Source organism: Molossus molossus, unplaced genomic scaffold (genome assembly GCF_014108415.1).
Source record: "Molossus molossus isolate mMolMol1 unplaced genomic scaffold, mMolMol1.p scaffold_m16_p_2, whole genome shotgun sequence".
Lineage (NCBI taxonomy): Eukaryota > Metazoa > Chordata > Mammalia > Chiroptera > Molossidae > Molossus > Molossus molossus.
Window position 1 is genome coordinate 62,563,309 of NW_023425355.1, and position 22,574 is coordinate 62,585,882.

The 22,574-nt window shown below is 36.8% G+C and overlaps 1 protein-coding gene across 5 annotated transcripts in view; it reads right to left on the reverse strand.

The window, feature by feature from the left end:
* The window catches only part of SMARCA1 (SWI/SNF related, matrix associated, actin dependent regulator of chromatin, subfamily a, member 1), a 118,020-nt gene that overhangs the window by 10,432 nt on the left and 85,014 nt on the right, over positions 1–22,574 (reverse strand). For all 5 annotated transcript variants that reach the window (XM_036270587.1, XM_036270590.1, XM_036270586.1 and 2 more), the window contains 2 exons: positions 21,880–21,998; positions 21,559–21,771 (listed from right to left, as the gene is read on the reverse strand). In XM_036270587.1, the coding sequence (XP_036126480.1) occupies positions 21,559–21,771; positions 21,880–21,998 (332 nt within the window). The remainder of the gene's footprint in view (positions 1–21,558; positions 21,772–21,879; positions 21,999–22,574) is intronic.

Consider the following 22,574-nt stretch of genomic DNA (forward strand, 5'->3'; position numbering starts at 1 on the left):
GGAATGTGACAGTATGAATGTTGCTTTCCTAGCATAGGTATTGTCACTTTCTCTAGAGATACCAACCCCACACTCTTAATTTTGGGGGGTGGGAGGGACATTGATGTGAGAGTTAAACATCAATCAGTTGCCTCCAACATGCCCCTTACTGGAGATCAAGCCTGCATCCCATGAACATGCCCTGGCCATGAATCAAATTGGCAGCTTTCCCTTGCACAATGCACAGGGTGAAGCCCAACCAACTGAGCCACACTGGCCAATTCCCAACCTCACTTTTTATTCACATTCTTAAAGACTGCCCAACTAAACAGATGGTATCATAAACAGAACACTAGCTAAAACCAGAAATTACAAGGAGAAAGGCCAGATTTCCAATAAAACAGTATTGTACTTTTTAAATAATTGACTATAAAATGACTGTAAGAAATTTCATAATGTCAAAATCACTTTAACCTTATATAATTTTTCCTTTCATTTGTATATTCTCCTAAATTTTATAACTCTTTATCTTCCTATTTTCCTGGTGTTACAGGGAGTGGTTCATGTGGTTTCCAACTGTTTCTACAATTCTATAATCTAATTCTCCCTTTCTCTCATTATTTCCCCATGCTGGATTTACGAATGAAGATGGAAGGAGAAAAATAGCACACAAAAGAAAGAGAGGAGATGCTAAACCAATGAATACAACAGAAAAATGACAAATGGAAAACTGTTCTGCAATGTGAATAGCTGTCGCAAAAGAAGAAAGTATTTTGTGTTCATGCATGTGTACATGTGGGTATAGAGGGATCATATCTCAACATAATAAAAGCGATATATGAAAAACCTACAGCCAACATCATACTATATGGGCAAAAACTAAAAGCATTCCCCTTAAGAACGTGAACAAGACAGGGATGCCCACTTTCACCATTCTTATTCAACATAGTACTGGAAGTCTTAGCCACAGCAATTAGACATGAAGAAAAAATAAAAGGGATCCAAGTTGGAAAGGAGGAAGTGAAACTGTCATTTGCAGATGACATGACATTGTACATATAAAACCCTAAAGACTCCATCAAAAATCTACTAGATTTAATAAATGAATTTGGCAAAGTAGCAGGATACAAAATTAACGTCAAGAAATCCACGGCATTCTTATACATCAATGATGAAATCACAGAAAGAGAAACTAAAAAAAAATCCCATTTACCATCACAGCAAAAAAATTAAGATACCTAGGAATAACCTTAACCAAAGAAGTAAAGGACCTCTTCACAGAAAACTACAGGTCATTGAAAAAAGAAATAAAGGAAGATATAAAAAAGTGGAAGCACACACCTTGTTCATGAATTGGAAGAATTAACATCATTAAAATGCCCATACTACCCAAAGCAATCTACAGATTCAATTCAATCCCCACCAAAATACCAACTACATATTTCACAGAACAAGAACAAACACTCCAAAAGTGTATATGAAACCAAAAGAGACCCCGAATAGCCACAGCAATCTTAAAAAGGAAGAACAAAGTAGGAGGGATCACATTACCAGATATCAGGTTATAATACAAAGCCGCTGTAATCAAAACACCCTGGTACTGGCACAAGAACAGACAAATAGATCAATGGAACAGAATAGAGAGCCCAGAAATTGACCCAAGACAATATGCTCAATTAATATTTGACAAAGGTGGCAAGAGCATACAGTGGAGTCAAGACAGTCTCTTCAAGAAATGGTGTTGGGAAAATTGGACAGCTACCTGCAAAAAAATTAAGCTAGATGACCAACTTACACTATAACAAGAATAAACTCAAAATGGATAAAAAACTTAAATGTAACTCATGAATCCATAAAAATTCTAGAAGAAAATGTAGGCAAAAAAATCTCAGACATCATATGCAGCAGAATTTTCACTGATACAACACCTAAGGCAACAGAAACAAAGGAAAAACTGATCACATGGGACTACATCAAACTAAAAAGCTTCTGCACAGCAAAAGAAACAAATATCAAAATGGAAAGGGAATCCACTATATGGGAGACCACAAATGCCAATGATGCATCAGATAAGGGATTAATTTCCAAAATATATAGAGTACTCATACAACTCAACAAAAGGAAGACAAAGAACCCAATTAAAGAATGAGCAGAGGATCTAAATAGACACCTCTCCAAACAGGACATACAACTGGCCAAGAGACATATGAAGAAATGCTCAACATCACTAATTATCAGAGAGATACAAATTAAAACAACTATGAGGTATGACTTCACACCTGTCAGAATGGCCACCATCACCAAATCATCAAACAAGTGTTGGTGAGGGTGTGAAGAAAAGAGGACTCTAGTACACTGCTGGTGGGAATGCTGACTGGTGCAGCCACTATGGAAAACACTATGGTGTTACCTCAAAAAGTTAAAAATTGAACTGCCATTTGACCCAGTGATCCCACTTCTAGGAATATACCCTAAGAAGCCTGAAACACCAATCAGAAAGAACATATGTACTTCTATGTTCATAGAAGCACTATTTACAATAGCTAAGATCTGGAAACAGCCCAAGTGTCCATCAGTAGATAAGTGGATAAAAAAGTGTGGTACATGTACATAATGGAATATTGTGCATCTGTAAGAAAGACCTCTTATCCTTTGAGATGACATGGAAGGACCTGGAGAGTTATTATGCCATGCGAAACAAGCCAAGCAGAGAAAGACAAATATCACATGATCTCACTTATTTGTGGAATATAATGAACTAAACAAACTGATGAACAAAATTGACACTGAGACATAGAGGTAGGGTACAGACTGACAAACCTTAGGAGAAGGGGTGTTGAGGGGGAAGAGATAAACTACAGAACTTATATGCATGTATGCATGAACAATGGACATAGACAACAAAGCTGAGGATGGGGCAGGGGGGATGGGGAGGAGGGTGTCAATGAGGGAAAAAAGGAGAAACATCTGCAACAAATACAAATTAATAAAAATAATTTAAAGAAAAAGAAAAAATTTTTTAATTATTAAAAAGAAGTTACTGCCTTAAATAAACCCTTGCATATGTATAACAAGAAAAAAAAAGAAATGCTGGATTTTAAAAAGGTTAAACAAATTTCTTCATGGCAGCACTTCTCAGAGCATTTCATATCCTAATGTAAATTGGAAGTGTCCAGGGCAAGATTCAGAATCAGAATTTCCCAAACCTATTTGAACATAGAGCCCTTGTTCTGTATATCATCTATTTGCAAATCCTAGAACAATGTTTGGTAGAAACTAATTAGGGAAATGCTGTGCAGTGTAACAGTGATGGATAAGGCTAAGTTTGGATCAAAGTGTAAAAAAATCTAGTAACTAAGAACAAAGAACTAAGAAATTTTACTTAATTCTTTTGACAAAAGGATCTCATTGAGAATTTTTTGAGCTGGAGGAGTAATGTAATCAAAGGTGTATTTTGGTGCTCGAAAACCTTCCCTTGATACAGATTCTCAGTAGTGACAGTTCATAAAAGTATAGCCTCTCCAGTTTAGAAAGGGCCTATAAAACCATTCAAGTTGATGTTTGAATCTCTCTACTATACCTGAATTTTTCCAGTGATGGGGCATTATCTACCTCCAAAGGCTCACAATTCCACCTTTCAACAAGATAAAATGTTCCCTATGTAAAGTTATGATTCGCTACCTTATAGTTTCCAACAATCTAGGTTTAACTTTTATAGTTATAGAAAACAAGCTGATTCCCTCTTCTGCATGACAGTACTTCAAATATTACAAGGCAGCTATCATGTTTCCATCACAATCACCAACACAACCCCAAACCCCCCTCATTTATGCTAAAGAGCCTCTCCCTTTCTTTACCCATCCTACATTTAACACTTTCCTTAAAAGACTGTTTAACAATTACATCTACGCTTGGTTATCTTATTTCTTTCAACCTGTCATACACATTCTCACTTTCTTTTAAAACAGAGGTCAGCCCATCTTTTCTGTAAAGAGCCAGATAATAAATATTTTCAGCTCTTCAGACCACATGGTCTCTGTCACAACTACTCACCTCTGCCATATAAGGATAAAAGCAGCAGTAGACAGTATATAAATAAATGAGTGTGGCTGTGTTCCTATAAAACCTTACTTACAGATACTAAAATTTAAATTTTGTATTTATTTTCACATCATAAAATAGTCTTTTCTTGATTTTCATTCAATCATTTGAAAATATAAAAATCATTCTTGAGCCCAGCTGGTGTGGCTCTGGTTGAGCATCAACCCATTCACCAAGACGTCGCTGGTTTGATTCCCAGTCAGGGCACATGCCCAGGTTGTGGACCCGATCCCTAGTGGGGGGCATGCAGGAAGTGGCCAATCAATGTTGTCTTTCATCGATGTTTCTCTCTCTCTCTCCCTCTCCCTTCCTCTCTCTCTAAAATCAATCAAGAAAAATTATGATTACCTTAAATCATTCTTGGCTCGCAGGTCATACAAACAGGTGTTGGGCTGCAGTTTGCCAACCCATTTTAAAGTATAGACTTTAGTCCCAGAGACATGGAAGTGGGGTACAGACTGACAATCCCCAGAAAAGGGGGTGGTGGGGGAGAAATAAACCACAGAACTTATATGCATGTATGCATGAACAATGAACATGGACAACAAACTGGGGAAAGGGCAGGGAGGGAGAGGGAGGGGAGAATCAGTGGGGGGGAAAGGAGAAACAACTGTAACAAAAATAAATAAATTAATTTAAAAAATAAATAAGTAAACTCTATTTTAAAAAGGACAAAAAAAAGGTATAGACTTTAGATTTACTTAAACAAATTTTACTGCCTTAGTTTTCCATACCTTTTTTATTATGATCCTACTCACTACAAAGTCACCCAAGTTTCAACGTTGGAATACTAAGGTATATATCTCTACTACCTTTATGTAATAAATGATGGAATGTTTGCAGTGAGCAGCACTGCTCCTTATTTTGTGGTAAACATCAGTCATGCTGGGCACCAAGTTCAAATATCATTTTCCCCAATACTCAGCTTCAGAGCATCAATTCAAAAGGCACAGAAAGCATCAGTAGTCTTGAAGTGACTTACTGAAAGATATTAAAAAGTTCCATATCATATTTCCTGTGTACTGAAATCTTAGACACTAGGCCTACCTAAGTGTAAATGACAGAAGGTCATGCCTATCAGGGTTCAAAGCCAAAAGCAGCTGAATGAGCAAGGGCAAAAAAATAAACTGCACTCACCCTGGCCGGTTTGGCTCAGCGGTTAGAGAGTCAGCCCGTGGACCAGAGTCCCAGGTTCAGTTCCTGCTAAGGGCACGTACTGGTTGGGGCTGTGTGGGGGGCAACCAGTCTATGTGCCTCTCTCACATCAATGTTTCTCTCTCTCTCTCTCTTCCTCCTTCTCTCCTTCCCGCTTTGTCTGAAGATAAATGCAAAAATGTCCTTGGGTGAGGTTAAAAAAAAAAGAAGAAAAAAAAAAAACTGCACTCCACATTTCTGTCTCTAAATTTTTAGGTAGTTCTGTAAAGCCAGAAATTTCTTCTACAGTTCTTAGTAAAACAAAATGGGCATATTTTCACCTTTGCTCTTTTATAAACTCCCTATATTTTACCTCCAGAATCAATGCCTTCAACTATACATTGTGTGGTATATTTCTCAGGTCCTTTGTCACCTTGGAACCTCTATCATAACAACAAAAAGCAATGGTATTCTATACTAGAATCTCAGGGCCCAAGCACAGTGGCAGTTAAATGAGAGTTCATATTCTAATAAATATATCATACATTTCTTAAAAACAAGTATCAAATGTTATGATGCTTTTACTTAACTGCTGCTGCTTAAACATCATTACTTATAAAATGTTATGTCACCTCTTCACAAGGTAACACCAGTATAAATACCTAAAACAGGCTCCTGTTAGTGCATTTATTGTATTTCAGATTGTCAGAACAGTTCTACCTTAAATCAAACACTATAGTTACTAATAAAACACAGGACATTTACAATTGACTATTCAAACTTAGGAATAAATAAAAGCTACAAGGGTGAGAGCCAAATAAAGTCTAACATTAGAAATAGGTAGATGAAAAGAACTCAACCCCATTGGTACATTTCTTCACATTCCATCTAAATCGGATCCAACTATAGGAGTCTATGAGATAGAAGCAAACTGAAGTACAAAAGTTCCATGCTCATCTATTCACTGAATGCGTACTTTGGGCAAGGTACTATGCTGGACCCTTCTTATATAACCAGTTACACTTAAAAATTAAGAGAGCAGCCCTGGCCAGTTTTGCTCAGCGGTTAGAGCGTCGGCCTGCGGTCCTGAGAGACCCGGGTTCGGTTCCCGCTAAGGGCGCGTACCTCGGTTGCAGTTTGTCCCCAGCCCTGGTCGGTTGTGCGGGTGGCAGCCACTCGATGTGTCCCTTTCACATCGATGTTTCTCTCTCTCTCTCTGTTCCTCTCTCTCCCTCCCACTCTACCTGAACAAAAAATGGAAAAATGTCCTCTGGTGAGGATTAAAAAAAATAAATAAATAAATAAAAATTAAGAGAGCAGTAGTACAAAATATCTCCGGGGCAGATGGTGATATATTTATCTAAGGGAAGAAAAAAAAAGATGAGGAACAGAGAAAAGATAGACATATAAATTTGGGGTTAATCAGCTTATGGTTGGTAGTTGAGGTAGATATTTGCCCAGTTATACAGAACAGTATTTCTAAAATATAAATCTGATCATGTCACTGACCTGTTAAAATCTTTCAATGATTTCCCACTTCCACAGACTAAAGATCAAAGACTTCAATACATCAGATAGGGCCCTTTGTAATTTGACTACCAGTTATTTCATTTCCCAGTATGTCCCTACTTACACCCCACCATACCAACCTACTTGCAGTTTCTGAATACACTCTGCTTGTTTATACCTTTGTACATGCTGTTTCCACAACCTTGAATGTACTCCCATGGCCAAATCCTTTTAGTTTTTTAGAAGTTGGTTCCAAGAAGGACCTCTTCTTTGAAGCTATTCCTCTGACCCTCAAGGCAAAGTTAAATACTACTTCCTCTATACATATCTCTATATAGAACCTTTTCAAAATTAAGGCTGAGAAGCGACATTTTCATCTTTTAAGTGCATGAGTTAATAATATATCCCTATGAGCATAACTATATTGTATTTTAAATATTTTAATAATTCTAATGTCAAGGAGAACCCATCAATATATTTTAGAGTTTACCAGTTTTACTAATAATGTATTCATATTCCTCACATTTCATTAATAATGTAATGTCCTAAAATATCAATGTCAGCTGTTGTACAATTAACTATTGACAGGTAAAATCAAAAATTGTGAGTGGCTTGCTTTATGAAATTTTCTAGACCATAAGCAACTAACAAAAGTATTACTGGGACTATAGAATAAGTTGGACATTTTCTAATTTGACTTTCATTTTTCTAAAGTACCTATAAAGAAAATCCTTACTGTGATAAACTGATAACCTAATGATAGGTTTATCACTGATAAATTTATAAAAAGGAAAGCAAGCTAACAAAAAGCTATAGTAATATTTCCTAAAAAGTATTTTTCACCTACAATTCTAATGAGAAATTTTAATTTCTTAATTTTAAATAAGGAACACTTTTATTAATAAGTGGATTTTAAAACAAACAGTAATATGATATTTTTATTACATTGTATACAACAGTGTACGATTCTTTCTCTGAGATGCTATCAGAAAAATCATTTAAACTACTACAAAAGGCTGGGTAATTGTAATAAATAATTACTAATACTTAGAGTCAACTCCAAGGTACAGGCAGTGTGCACATAGCTCCTTTAGCTGGATAGGAGAGGAAAGAAAAAAGCTTCCCAGAAGTTAAAAAGTAAATTATTTTTTTACTAAAATTTAGAGTCAAAGTAACTCTGCAAAGGATACAATAAATGATTATATCAAGAAATTTTCTTTATCTCAGAGAATTAAATTCTGCTCTTCTCCTTTAAGTACTTAAAAGGACCTAAGCAGGTCCAAAAAAGTACGGATTACGCTGTTGGTTTTTTCCACATGTACTTTCCAGTAAACTGACTAATGTGCTAGATCTTTTAGACCTATCAGATTCCTCTCAGATCTCCCAGTCACGTTAGTCTATTACTAAATGAACAGATGTACTACCCTGACATCCATTCCCCAAAAGGAATGGCAAGAAAATTAATGAGCTAATGGCAAGAAAATTAATGAGCTAATGTTGATAAAGAGATTGGCAAGCATTATATAAAAGGCACCATATAAATACAAATTATTATCATTTCTTCTTATAGTGATTTGGTAAATGTCTTTGAATGTCCTAAGGCTAAGACCCCATTTTAAGATATTTTTCTTAGAAGGAAAATGGTAGGGCTATTCATATGATCTGAGTTTAAAAATTTAAACTGATCATATCCTTCCTACTTGTTTATGTAGTTCAATAGACACTGATTACTTAAGGCCACAGAAGTTTTCAGAGAAAGAAATCACCATATATATATATATATATATATATATATATATATATACACATATATATATATATATATATATATATATATATATATAATCTTCACGTGAGGACATTTTTTCGTTGTTTTATTCAGATAGAGTGGGAGGGAGAGAGAGGAAGAGAGAGAAAAACATCCACGTGAAAGGGACACATAGAGCAGTTGCCACCCACACGACTCAACTGGGGCCGGGAACAAACTGCAACCAAGGTACATGCCCTTAGCGGGAACCAAACTCGGGTCTCTCTGGACTGCAGGCCGACGCTTCTAACCACTGAGAAAAACCAGCCAGGGCAGAAATCACAATATTTTTAGCACAGGGAAATAAAACTAAAATTCATTTTTTTCTTTTGTATAGCAAGAATTTTTAAATGGAATAGAGCCTCAAAAAAAATCTTCAACCTTCAGCTGAAGGCTTTCAAAGTGAGGCCTCTTCAGAATTGGAAGTTCATGATGTTAAGCACATTGACTGTTATTTAAGTCAAAAGCCATTAATTCAGTACTTTGAGATCTCAGAATAAAATATAACTACCAAGGTATCTATTTTTCTTTCTAAGTATTTCCACACTATTTACTAGTATCTCTGAGAGAGAAGAGAGACACCTTTAAACAAAGTTATGTTTTTAAAGAAGCTTCTTTCGTAAGCTAAGTTTAAAGTTTAAACATTAATCAGATTTTAATTGGAACACGGTGACACACATAATGAATCAAATTACATCCTCTGTATTTCTAAGATGAGATTTTTCAATGTAACAAATTATTTTAACTTAGGAAATCACAACTTCCTCTTTTAATCTTCCTAGATTATGAATGTGATTCACTATACAAGAACAATTATTTAAAATGAGGGGGCAAAGAGATCATCTAGAAATATTAATAATCTATTTCTTTTCTATTTTAATTTTTCAATTACAGTTTACATTCAATATTATTTTGTATTAGTTTCAGGTGTAGAGCATGGTAGTTAGATAATCATGTACTTTAAAGTGTTCCCCTGATATTTCTAGTACCCAGTGGCACCATACATAGTTATTACAATATTACTGACTATATTCCCTACGCTGTACTTTACATCCCCATGACTATTCTGTAACTACCAATCTGTATTTCCAAACCTTTCACGTTTTTCACCCAGTCCCACAATCCCTCTCTCCTCTGGCAATCAGTCTGTTCTCTGTATCTATAAATCTGTTTCTGCTTTGTTTGTTCCATTTCCATTATTTTTTAGATTCCACGTGTAAGCGAAATCATATGGTATTTGTCTTTCTCTGTCTGACTTATTTCACTTCCCTAATGATTGATACTATCCTAAAATATTCCAAAAAAGATGGTCTAAATATATGCATATTTTAAAATATACTACCTGTACTTTAATTCCAGATATATAAGCAAAAATAATCCATTACCCAGGAGGAAAATATAAATAACAGAAAACTTAAACAAAATACATTGTATTACAATACTTATATATGAAATAAATTATTATATATTTTAAAGATTTGTTAGAAATCATAAATTGCACCTTCTAGAAGGTAATTAAGGACAGAGGTGTCTTCATTTTCAAAAGACAAAATGAAGGTTTGATTTTTCAATTACCTATATAGTTACTACCTGCTCTTTGGAAATTATACATTAGATATTTAAATATCTTAGTAAAAGAAGCAAGTGTTTTGTAGAAAGAAAATGGAGGAAAAAGAGTCTATACAAGGGAGTTCAGAGACATCTAGTGGTTATTAATAATATACTTGGTATTTTCTTGGATAATGAAAAAGGTTATACAATCATGTTCATATTACAAATAATATAAGACTTTCCTTTCACTTCTGAATCTATTTCATTCTACTGCTCTTGTTTAATGATTCCAGAAACTGAAAACAGCATTAAACTCTCAACCTTCTTTTTTTAAAATATGGTAAAATATCACTGAAATAATACTCGAAAATTCAGCAAAAGTTCTACCACATAAAAGGGCATGTACGGCCCTGGCCGGTTTGGCTCAGTGGTTAGAGAGTTGGCCTGCTGTCTGGAGAGACCTGGGTTCACTTCCCACTAAGGGCACGTACCTCGGTTGCAGTTTGTCCCCGGCCCTGGTTGGGTTGAATGGGTGGCGACCACTCGATGTGTTCCTTTCACGTTGATGTTTCTCTCTGTCTCTCTCCCTCCCACTCTATCTGAACAAAATATCAAAAAATGTCCTCGGGTGAGGATAAAAAAAAAAAGGGCATGTATGATAAAAAATATGGACCAAAAATTCAGGTAGACATTTGACTTTTACAAGTTGTTGATGCTGCCCTAAATTAAATCATTTAATACATAAAACTACAAATGGCTAAAATTTTAAATGCAAGAGGTACAAACTTCCATTTACAAAATAAGTAAGTCATGGGGATGCCATGTACAGCATAGTGACTACAGTCAATATTGTAGCCCTGGCCAGTATGGCTCAGATGGTTGGGCATGATGCCATGCACCAAAGGCTTGCTGATTCGATTGCCAGTCTGGGCACATGCCCATGTTTTGGGCTCAATCCCTGATACGGAGTATGCAAGAGGCAGCCCACAGATGTTTCATTCTCACATTGATGTATCTAGCTCTCTCCCTCTCCCTTCCTCTCGCTCTAAAAATGAATTATAAAAATCTTTCTTAAAAAATAATAATAATATTGTAATTCATACTTAAAAGTGGCCAAGAGATAAAATTATAAAAGTTCTGCAGAGCCGGTATGGCTCAGTGGTTGAGCATGGACCCATGAACCAAGAGGTCAAATCCCCAGTAGGCGGCATGCAGGAGGCAGCCAATCAAAGTTCTCTCTCATCGATTTTCTCTCTCTCCCTTCCTCGCACTCTAGAATCAATAAAGAAAAATAAATTTTTTAATCCTAAAAGTTTTCACCACAAGAAAAAAAATTTCTAACTCTATATGCTAACAAAAGGTAACTAGACTAACTGTGGTGATCATTTGGCAGTGTATACAAATATCAAACTATTTTGTTGTACACCTGAAACTAATGTTATACATCAATTATAATTGAAAAAAAAAATGCATGGCTTTTGAAAGGAGTTCTCTGCTAAACATGATCATAGATGTGCAGAGCCAGAAGGCATCTTTAAAAGTCCAAATAGCTCACTGCCAAAGCCTTCAGACAAATTTCATTTTCAAATCTAATGGAAAAGCTATTCTACATTGTTTTTCAATAATCTATGCTAATGATCCAAAGAACCCTGTCAAATAACATTTTTATTGTTAAAACTATTACAGATGACCCTCTCTTCCCCCATTGAACCCCTCCTCCACCCTACCACCCCCTCCTGTTTTCCCCAAACTAATGTCTGTGTCCATTGGTTGTGAATGTATGCATACAAGTTCCTTGGTTTACCTATTCCCCACCACCATCAAGCTTCCCTATGAGGTTTGTCAGTCTGTTCCCTATTTCCACAACTCTGGATCTATTTTGGTCAACAGCTTACTTTGTTCATGATGTTCATAAATGAGATGATGTGATACTTGTCTTTCTCTGACTGGCTTATTTTACTTAGCATAGTATTCTCCAGGTCCCTCCATGTTGTCTCAAAGGATAAGAGATCTTTCTTTCTTACAGCTGCATAGTATTCCATTGTGTATATGTACCACAGTTTTTTATCCACTCATCTACTGATGGACACTTGGGCTGTTTCCAGATCTTAGCTATTGTAAATAGCGTTGTTATGAATATAGGAGTACATACATTCTTTCCGATTGGTGTTTCTGGCTTCTTAGGATATATTCCTAGAAGTGGAATCACTGGGTCAAATGGCAGTTCCATTTTTAATTTTTTGAGGAAGCACCATAGTGTTTTCCATAGTGGCTAAACCAGTCTGCATTTCCACCAGCAGTGTGCTTGAGTATCCTTTTCTTCACATCCTCACCAGCACTTGTTGTTCGAGGATTTGTTGATGGCTGCCATTCTGGCAGGTGTTAGGTGATAATATCATAGTCATTTTAATTTGCATCTCTCTGATTATTAGAGATGTTGAGCATTTTTTCATATGTCTCGTGGCCATTTGTATGTCCTGATTGGACAAGTGTCTATTCAGGTCCACTGCCCATTTTTTTAAATGGACTGTCTTCCTTTTGTTGATTTGTGTTAGTACTCTATCTATTTTGGATATTAACCCCTTATCCAATGTATCATTGGCAATTATGTTCTCCCAGAGAGTGGATTCCCTTTTCATTTTGATGCTGGTTTCTTTTGCCATGCAGCTTTTAGTTTGATGTAGTCCCATTTATTAAGTTTTACCTTTGTTTCTCTTCCCCTAGGGCCTAGGCGATGGATGTATCTGTGAAAATTCCACTATGTATAATATGAGAGTTTTCTGCCTACATTTTCTTCTAGAATTATTAGGTGTTCATGACTCATTTACATATTTTATGCATTTTGAGTTTATTCTTGTGTATGTTGTACATTGGTGGTCTAGTTTGGTTTTTTTTGTTTGTTTGTTTTTTGCATGTACCTGTCAAATTTCCCAACACCAGTAATTGAAGAGACTGTCTTTTCTCTATTATATGCTCTTGCCTCCTTAGTCAAATATCAATTATGCAAAATGTCCTGGGTCAGTTTTGGGGTTCTTTGTTCTGTTCCATTGATCTATATGCCTGTTCTTGTGCCAGTACTATGCTGTTTTGATTACAATGGTTTTGTAGTATAATTTGATATCAGGTATTGTGATCCTTCCCACTTTGTTCTTCTTTTTCAAGATTGCTGGGGCTATTCGGGTCTTTTTTGGCTCCACATAAACTTTTGGAGTATTTGTTCTAGAGCTATGAAATATGCTGTTGGTATTTTAATAGAGATTTCATTTAATCTATAGATTGCTTTGGGTAGTGTGGACATTTTAATGATGTTTATTCTTCCAATCCATGAACAAGGTATGTGCTTCCACTTTGTTATATCTTCCTCTATTTCTTTCTTCAATGTCCTGTAGTTTTCTGAGTACAGGACTTTTACCTCCGTAGTTAAATTTATTCCTAGGTAACTTATTTTTGTTGTTGTTGTTGTTGTAATGATAAATGGGATTATTTCATTAGTTTCCCTTTCTGAGTGTTCATTATTGGTGAATAAGCATGCCATTCAAATGAGTGGATAAAAAAGCTGTGGTACATATATACAATGGAATACTATGCAACTGGAAGAAAGAAAGATCTCTTATCCTTTCAGACAACATGAAGGGACCTTGAGAGTATCATGCTAAGCGAAATAAGCCAATCACAGAAAAACAAATACCACATGATCTCACTTATTTGTGAAATATAATGAACAAAGGGGGGCTGATGAATGCAATATAGCCAGAGTCATAGAAAGGAGTATGGTTCAGACTGACAAACCTCAGAGTAGGGGGCCAAGGGGAATGGATGAGATGAACCAAAGAACTTATATGCACACATGCATAACCAATGGACATAGACAACAATACTAGGGGGTCAGGGAGGAGGGATGGGGAGAAGGGTGCCAAGGGGGGGGAATAGGAGACACATCTATAACAAAAATAAATTAATAAGGAAAAGAATGCCATTGACTTCTGGATGTTAATTTTGTATATTGCTACTTTGACAAATTCATTTATTAAACCTAGTAGATGTTTGATGGAGTCTATAGGGTTTTCTATGTACAACATCATATCATCTGCAAATAATGACAGTTTCACTTTCTCCTTTCCAATTTGAATCCCTTTCTTTTTTTTTCATTTCTAATTACTGTGGTTAAGACTTCCAGAACTATGTTAAATAAGAGGGGCAAATGTGGGCATCACTGTCTTGTTCCTGTTCTTAAGGGAAATGCTTTTAGATTTTGCCCATTGAGAATGATGTTAGCTGTAGGTTTTTTTATGTATGGCCTTTATTATATTCAGACATGATCCCTGAGCATTTTTATCAGAAATGGGTGCTGGATTTTGTCAAATGCCTTTTCAGCATCTAATGATAAGATCTTATGATTTTTATCTTTCATTTTGTTTATGTAGTATATCACATTTAATGGTGTGCAAATATTGTTCCAGCCTTGCATCCCTATGATGAATCCCACTTGGTCACGGTGAATAATTTGTTAATATATTGCTGGATCTGATTTGGTAATATCTTCTTGAGGATTTTGGCATCTATGTTCATCAAGGATATTGGCCTGTACTTATCTTTCTTTGTAGGGTCTTTATCTGGTTTTGGAATTAGAATTATGCTGGCCTCATAAAATGAGTTTGGAAGTCTTCCTTCCTCTTGAATTTTTTGGAATAGTTTCAGGAAAATGGCTGTTAGTTCTTCTTTGAATGTTCAGCAAAACTCCCACGTGAAGCCATCTGGACCCAGGTTTCTGTTTGCTGGGAGTTTATTGATCACAGCTTCTATTTCCTTAGTTATTATTGGTCTGTTCACGTTTTCTGACTCTTCCCGGTTCAGTTTTGGGAGACTGTGTGATTCTAGGAGCTTGTCCATTTTACCTACATTGTCAATTTTTTGGCATATAACTGTTCATAGTATTTTCTAAGAATCCTTTGTATTTCTGTGGTGTCAGTTGTTACTTCTCTTTCTTCTCTGGTTTTGTGTATTTGAGTCCTCTGTCTTTGTTTCTTGGTGAGTCTGGCTAAGGGTTCAAAAAACTGGTTTATCTTTTCAAAGAACCAGCTGTTGGTTTAAACCATTGATATTTTGAATTGTTTTTTGAGTCTTTATGTCATTTATTTCCATTTTGACCTTTATTATTTCTTCCCTTCTTCTTGCTCTGTTTTTCTTTTTGTTTAGTTTCTAGTTCTTTAAGTTGTAGAGTTAGATAGTCTAATAGATATTTTTCTTGTTTTGTGACATAGACCTGTAATGCTATGAAATTCCCTCTCAGGAATGCTTTCGCTGCATCCCACAGATTTTTTGTTGTTGTGTGTTCATTTTCATTGATTTCCAGGAAGTTTTCATTTCTTTCTTGATCTCTTTGGTAATCCATTCATTTTAAATCTCATTTTAAAATCCATATTTTAAAACATGCTATTTAGCCTCCATGTGTTTGAATATTTTTGTTATAATTGATTTCTAGTTTCATGCCATTGTGATAGGACAAGATGCTTGATATGGTTTCAATCTTCTTGAACTTGTAGAGACTTAGTTTGTGTCCTAACACATGTTCTATCTTTGAGAATGTCCCATGTGCACTTGAGAAGAACATATATTCTGCAGTTTGGGGATGTAATTCTCTGTAAATGTCTATTAAATCCATCTGATCTAGTGTGACATTTTAGGGTCTGTTTCCTTGTTGATTTTTTGTCTAGAGGATCTATGCAGTGATGTCAGTGGGGTGTTGAAGTCCCATGCTATGATTGTATTGCTGTCCATTTCCACCTTGAAGTCCTCCAGAAGTTTTTAAATATATTTTGGTGCTCCTATATTGGGTGCATATATGTTTACCAAAGTCTTATCTTCCTTCTGGATCAATCCTTTTAATATAATGTACTGGCCTTCTTTGTATCTTGTTATTGGCCTTCATTTTGAAGTCTATTTTATCAAATATGAGTACTGCTACCCCAGCTTTTTTTTTCATTTCCGTTTGCTTGGAAAGTATTTTTTCCATCCCTTCACTTTCTTTTGTGTGTGTTTGTGTGTCCAGATTTAATTACAAGGTTGCATGTCATATCACATTGTTTACAAGGAACCAGAGACAGTGGATTTTTTACATAAATACAGAAATACAATGGCATGCTAAAAACAAGGGCATACACAGGGGAATAGCTACACACAGAAGTCAGTATGTTGTTAAATGGAAAAACTAAGTTATAAAAGAGAACAGTATGAGCTCATGTTTGTTTTAAAAACACATGTGTACAAACATGCAGAAAACATTGAGATGGGTATGTACTACATTATTGCTAAATCTCTAGATGTTGGGAATACAAGGAATTAAAAAATGTTTATACCCACTTTTGTACTTATCTGCAATGAATGTGTACTACTTCTGTGCTAAAAGGGGGAAGAAAAATCAAAGCCTAACTTTAGAAAATGCTTTGCCTGGGTTGGGTTATGCTAGGAGGGGCCGTTCTCCCCCAAGGAATCTACTTCTGACTTAGTGGATAATTCTCACAGTTGTTTTTCCGCAAATGCCATAATCATGGACTGTGGACCACTTGTCCAGAAAACAGTTTTATCATTTCTGCCAGAGCTCAATGGGGCTCTGACCAGGGATGGACGAAGTAGACTGGTTGCAAAACCGTGCCCAAGGCCCACATGTTAGTTACAGAGTCCTTAGAGTAAGCTCTGGGGGAAGAGGAGCAAACAGACTGCAGAGCGCGAGGTCTCTAGTTAGTCCTACTGCAATGCCAGGTCTCCTGGATCCGAGGTGCGATGTTGGAAGGATACCTGAACCTGGTTACACAGATTCCTTCTGAGGTGAGTCATTTCAGAAGAGAAATGACAGGATAACTGAAAGTCCTACTGAACAGTGCTAACGTCGCACTGTTCGAGCCACCCCACAGCTGCAGCAACAGAGGCATCCAGGTGGAAGGTTTGTATTCTGGGTTGGTGTAGAGATTCCAAATGAAACAAAACTTTGAGAACCAAGCCCAGTAGGTTCAGTAAATGACATCCACTAAGAAAGTCTTTTCTGAGAGCAAAGGAAGCATTAACTTGTCCAGACAAGACAAACCTACAAACTCCTGTGAAATATGGCAATGGCCTATTTCTCCTTTATCCCACATCCTCCACTAGGGCTCCAAGAAATCCTGGGGGAAAAAGCCCAGACTGAGCATTCCTTGGGGTGGCTCCCAATGGGTTTGAAAATCTGATTCTCAATTTACAGGCTCATCAGGATTTGAAGGAAAAGGAGCCATATTCATCTTCAGAATAAAAGGTCTCTATCAAACTAGAGTAGAGGCTCTCACACCTGGTATAGAGGTGTGTCTGCAGTGTTTCTGATTAGTAGTTTGAACATTAAAGCTTATAAATGTTATCCATTAAAAAGAATAAGTTCCTGTAAAGTTAGCCACACAACAAAGTTAATCTCAGACACCTGTGTGCTTTCTTGAACGAGAGAAAAGGGTGGAGCTTCAACTATGAGCACACGAGCATCGCTTGTCATGTGTCACCATGGCTACAGGGGGCTGCCGCTCTTCCAAAGCAGGGAGCAAAGGAGCCCCAGGCAGAAGAGAGCCCAGCAGAACACAGGATGAGAGATGTGTAGATGGATCCCAGTGTCCTAACCTGGGGTAAATGGTACTTAGGAAAATATTGTAACACGAAGTAAACTAGGTGAAAGGCATGCATTCAAGGATCTAGGAAGCAGGATTAGCCTCTGCACGTTCAGCTCGACGTATCAATATTCGTAATTAGGACAAAGCAGCAGTAGCAGAACCATTACACCAGGTTAAATACCAGTTCTTGTGAGGAGCAGCTCTTGTACTTGGGTGGAGCTGAGCCCCAACTCCTCAGATACTCATGGGAACCCCATTCAAAAACCACACAGAAACTCTTCTTGTCTTCTAGGCAATGCCAGCCAGTTGGTCCAATTTCACAGTATGCACAGACCAGAAACTTGATGTTGCCCACATCCTTGGTGAAGCCCACTTTCTCAAAGATGAACATGTCATCTACCAGCCACTGTTCCTGGAGGAGGTCGTGACTGGGGCTGTTGCTGTCAGCCAGAGCTGGTTTCTTTCTCACGGAGGGAAGGAAGAGCTGCTGACGGGAGAAGAGCACCATCCCTGGGTGCAGTACCCCAGAGCCGCAGCGCTGGCACAGCACTGCCTTCTGGTTTCAGCCCTCAGCCGACAACCGCTCCTTCTGCCACGGGCTCCATCACCTCCTTCACCGCTGCCGCCACAGTCCTCCAATCCCTTCACTTTCAACCTGTGTGAGTCTTTTCTTTTGAGGTGGGTTTCTTGTAGACAGCAAGGATACTTTCTTATCCTTTCAGCTATTCAATGTCTTTTGATTGGACCATTTAATCCATTTACATTTAAGGTTGTTATTGATATGTAGTTATTTATTGCCATTTTTATTTATTATGCCTATGTTTCTCTGTTTCTTCTGCTTATTACAGCAGTCCTTTTAACATTTTTTGCAGTGCTTGTTTGGTGCTAATATATTCCCTTAGCCCTTTTTTTTGGTCTGGGAAGCTCTTGATTTCACCTTCAGTTTTGAACGGTAGCCTTGCTGGACAGAGTAGTCTTGGATTCAGATCCTTGTTTTTCATTAAAACAACTCTTCCCTTCATCCAACCTTAGCCTTTCATGCTATAGATGAAGTCTTATCTTTTTTTCATTCTTTTCACAGTACTTTCAATTGCATGTTATTAACACATGCACCTCTTAATATTCTTTTTTAAAATATTTTTCTTTATTAATTTTAGAGAGACAGGAAGGGAGAGGAAGAGAGAGAAAGAAATACCAATGAGAGAACATCGATTGGCCAACTCCAGCATGCCCCTCACTGGAAACTGTGCCCACAACCTGGGCATGTGCCCTGACCAGGAATCAAACCAGGAACCTCTTGGTGCATGGGTCGATGCTCAACCAGTAAGCCACACTGGCCATGCTCTTCATATTCTTTTGAACAATATGGCACTTTACATTTATTCCCATTATATGTCGTGCTGTAAGATCCAACAGATTTAGCATTCTGATTTCTCAAGTTCCTTTTGGATCCTGGCTTGATCCAAAGAATTTATTAGCTCTCCCACCTTTACATATTCCATAAACTTGATAGGCACATTCTAATAATAATTCAAGAGAACACTCTAAATTTGTGTTAAAGTTTTAAGGAATATCTGATCTTATAAAGCATCTGCCAAAATTAGCATCTTCAATATAGCAACTCAGATTTTTTCTTTATTTTTATTCAACCTGAATTGAAAATACAAAATCAAACAAAATCTTTGCATCCCTAGGAACCTTTGGCCAAGAAAACATTCATGGTTGATGACAACTACTTAAAAAAATGTTCACAGTTGGGACTGTTAGTTTCTGGTTACTTTTTTTAAAAGTATTTTTTCTTTATTGATTTTAGAGAGAAAGGGAGAGAGAGAGAAACATGAATGAGAGAGAACATCGACTGGCTGCCTCTTGCATGCCTCTCACCGGGGATCAGGCCCACAACCTGGGCATGTGCCCTGATTAGGAATCAAACCAGCAACCTCTTGGTGCATGGGTTGATGCTCAACCAGTGAGCCACACCGGCCAGGCAGTTTCTGGTTACTTTCAATGTTTAAACTGTATGAAGCTATTTTTGTTTTAGTTACTTTTGCTGACAAAAGTTTGATGATGTCAACATTAAAAATGTGTTACATTTATTTCAATATTATCAGAACAGCCCTGGCAGGTTTGGCTCAGCGGTTAGAGCATCCACCTGCGGTCCGGAGAGACCCGGGTTCGGTTCCCGCTAAGGGCATGTACCTCGGTTGCAGTTTGTCCCCGGCCCTGGTTGGTCGTGCGGGTGGCAGCCACTCGATGTGTCCCTTTCACATCGATGTTTCCCTCTCTCTCTCCCCCTTCCTCTCTCTCCCTCCCACTCTATCTGTGCAAAAAATGGAAAAATGTCCTCAGGTGAGGATTAAAAAAATAAAAATAAAAAATAAATTAAAAAAATCAATATTATTAGAACATTGTTAAGTAGCACTAGAATTTCACAGAAACACAATTCACATTAGAAAGTTCCAGAGTAGCCCTGGCCAGTGTGGCTCAGCGGTTAGAGCATCGGCCCTAGGAATGAAGAGTCACAGGATCAATTCCCAGTCAAGGGCATGTACCGTGGTTGCAGGTTCAATCCCCAGTCCCAGTCAGGGTCATGCAGGAGGCAAGCAATTGATGTGTCTCTCTCACATCAATGTGTGTGTGTTGATGTCTCTCTCTCTTCCTACCTCCCTCATTAACTAAGAATCAATGGGAAAATATCCTTGGCTGAAGATTTTTTTAAAAGTACCAGAGTAAATTACAGGCAGCTAAAACAAAAGTATCTTTTCTACTTAATTATTCTTTGTTTCATAGTATTTTTATAAAGACTCGACTTAGGCAACAATTTCTTCTCATAAAAAAAAATCCTTAAGTTATGCACACAGTCTCAAGTATCACCTGCCTAATTACAAAGCGGAAAAGGTACCTTTCAAGTGAAGAGCTTCAGTGGTCACCATATTAACCAAGTAATCAAACTTAGCATCACCAAAAGAGTGACAACTTGACATCACGTGCCTCCTGATATAAGAAGTACCTATCATTTATGTAGCTTTCTTGCCCAAAATGCTTAACCTAAATATAACATTAAGCAAATAAAAAGTTGTAGATTAATAAAGACTAAATAGCCCTGGCCAGTGTGGCTCAGTTGGTGGAGCATTTTCACATACTCTGAAGGGTTGCAAGTTCAATTCCCAGTCACAGAGGGCTATACCCAGGTTATAGGTTTGATCCCCAGTTGGGGCACATATAGGAAGCAACCAATCAATGTTTCCCTCTCACATCTCCCTTCCCCTCCCTCTCTTTCTCCTTTTCTTTCTCTCTAAAATCAATAAAAATATATCCTCAGGTGAGGATTTAAAAAAAAGGAGAGAGAACAAGAGACTAAAGATACTAAATAGTCAAATGTAATATGTGAACTTTAACCAGATCATCAAGTTTAAAAAGCTATGAAAAATACTTTAAGTACAATTAGAAATTTTGTACATGGACTGTACACCGGATAAATTGTTAACATTTTTAGGTAGAATAATCATATGGTGGTTATGTAGGAAAATGTCCTTATTTTTAGATGAATACAGAGGTATTTAGAGGTGAACACTAATAATGTGTGCAACATACTTTCAAATGGTTCAGAAATATAGATATGTATATTTATAAATATGAAATAGATATGTATTTCTAAATTCAAAATATAGGTGCTACATATATATATATAGATTGCATGTATGTAGGTATAAGTATATATACAAATATATGGGTGGGGGAGAAAGCCAACGTGCTAAATGTTAACAATTAGAGAATCTAAGTGAAGGATATATAATATTTGAAATTATCAAATTAAAAGTTGGAATAAATAAGTTAGAAAGGAACACATACCATGGCAGTTCTAGACTTGATAAACCAGTCAAATCTAAACTGAGGAGCATTCCTTACACACTGTCTTAATTCTTCATACACGTTTTCTCTATCAAAGCCCATTTTGTGTAACATACAAATCAAGAATCTATCTTCTTCCTCAGTATAGTTCTTTCCTTTACTGGTTCCATACTGAATACGTAACTGGTGAAATGGAGCCTTGTATCTTGCAATCTGTGGATATGAACAAATTAGTGCTTTAACTAAATGTGCACTATAAGTCAAAGCTAATCACGATATAAATTAAAACAATAATGATTTTACAATTATGAAATATAGTACTTTGGCATCCAGGGCTTTCTTGATACTGATCCTTCGTTGAATTCTTGCTTCACCACGTTCAATTTGTGCCATAATTTTCTCAATGTCCTGTAATTCATTGCAACGTTCCCAAAATACAGCTGAAAAACAGATATTACTTTAGGATACTATCATCTTAAGAAAAAGAATCCACAGAACTGCAGAAAAATAATTAACAGAAAAGGATCCAGTAAAATTATAATGTTTAAGATTAAGATTCAGCCTTTCCTTGGCTTGCAAATCTACCCAGGAAAGTAAGACTTGATAGTGGTGTTTAATGTGGGTCCTTCTACACTCATCCAAAACCAGTATAGGGAGCCACAACCAGCAGAACAACAACCACAGGGAACATTTGGCAGGCTCTGAAACAGCCCAAATGGTGAAACAAAGAAACAAATCCCAAATGAAAGAACAAGAGAATTCTAAAGGAGAAGAGATCAATGAAATGGAATTAAGATTTCAGAGGTAGAGTTCAGAGTAATGATTATAAGGAAGCTCAGCAGTATGAGTAAAGAGCTCAATAGCATGAGTAAAAATATAGAAACATTGAATTCAACCAAATGGAAATGAAAAACCACCAAGCAGAAATGAAGAATGACACAGCACAAATAAAGAACACATTGGAAGGAATAATCAGCAGAGGAGAAGCTGAGGATGGATCAGTAAATTAAAAGACA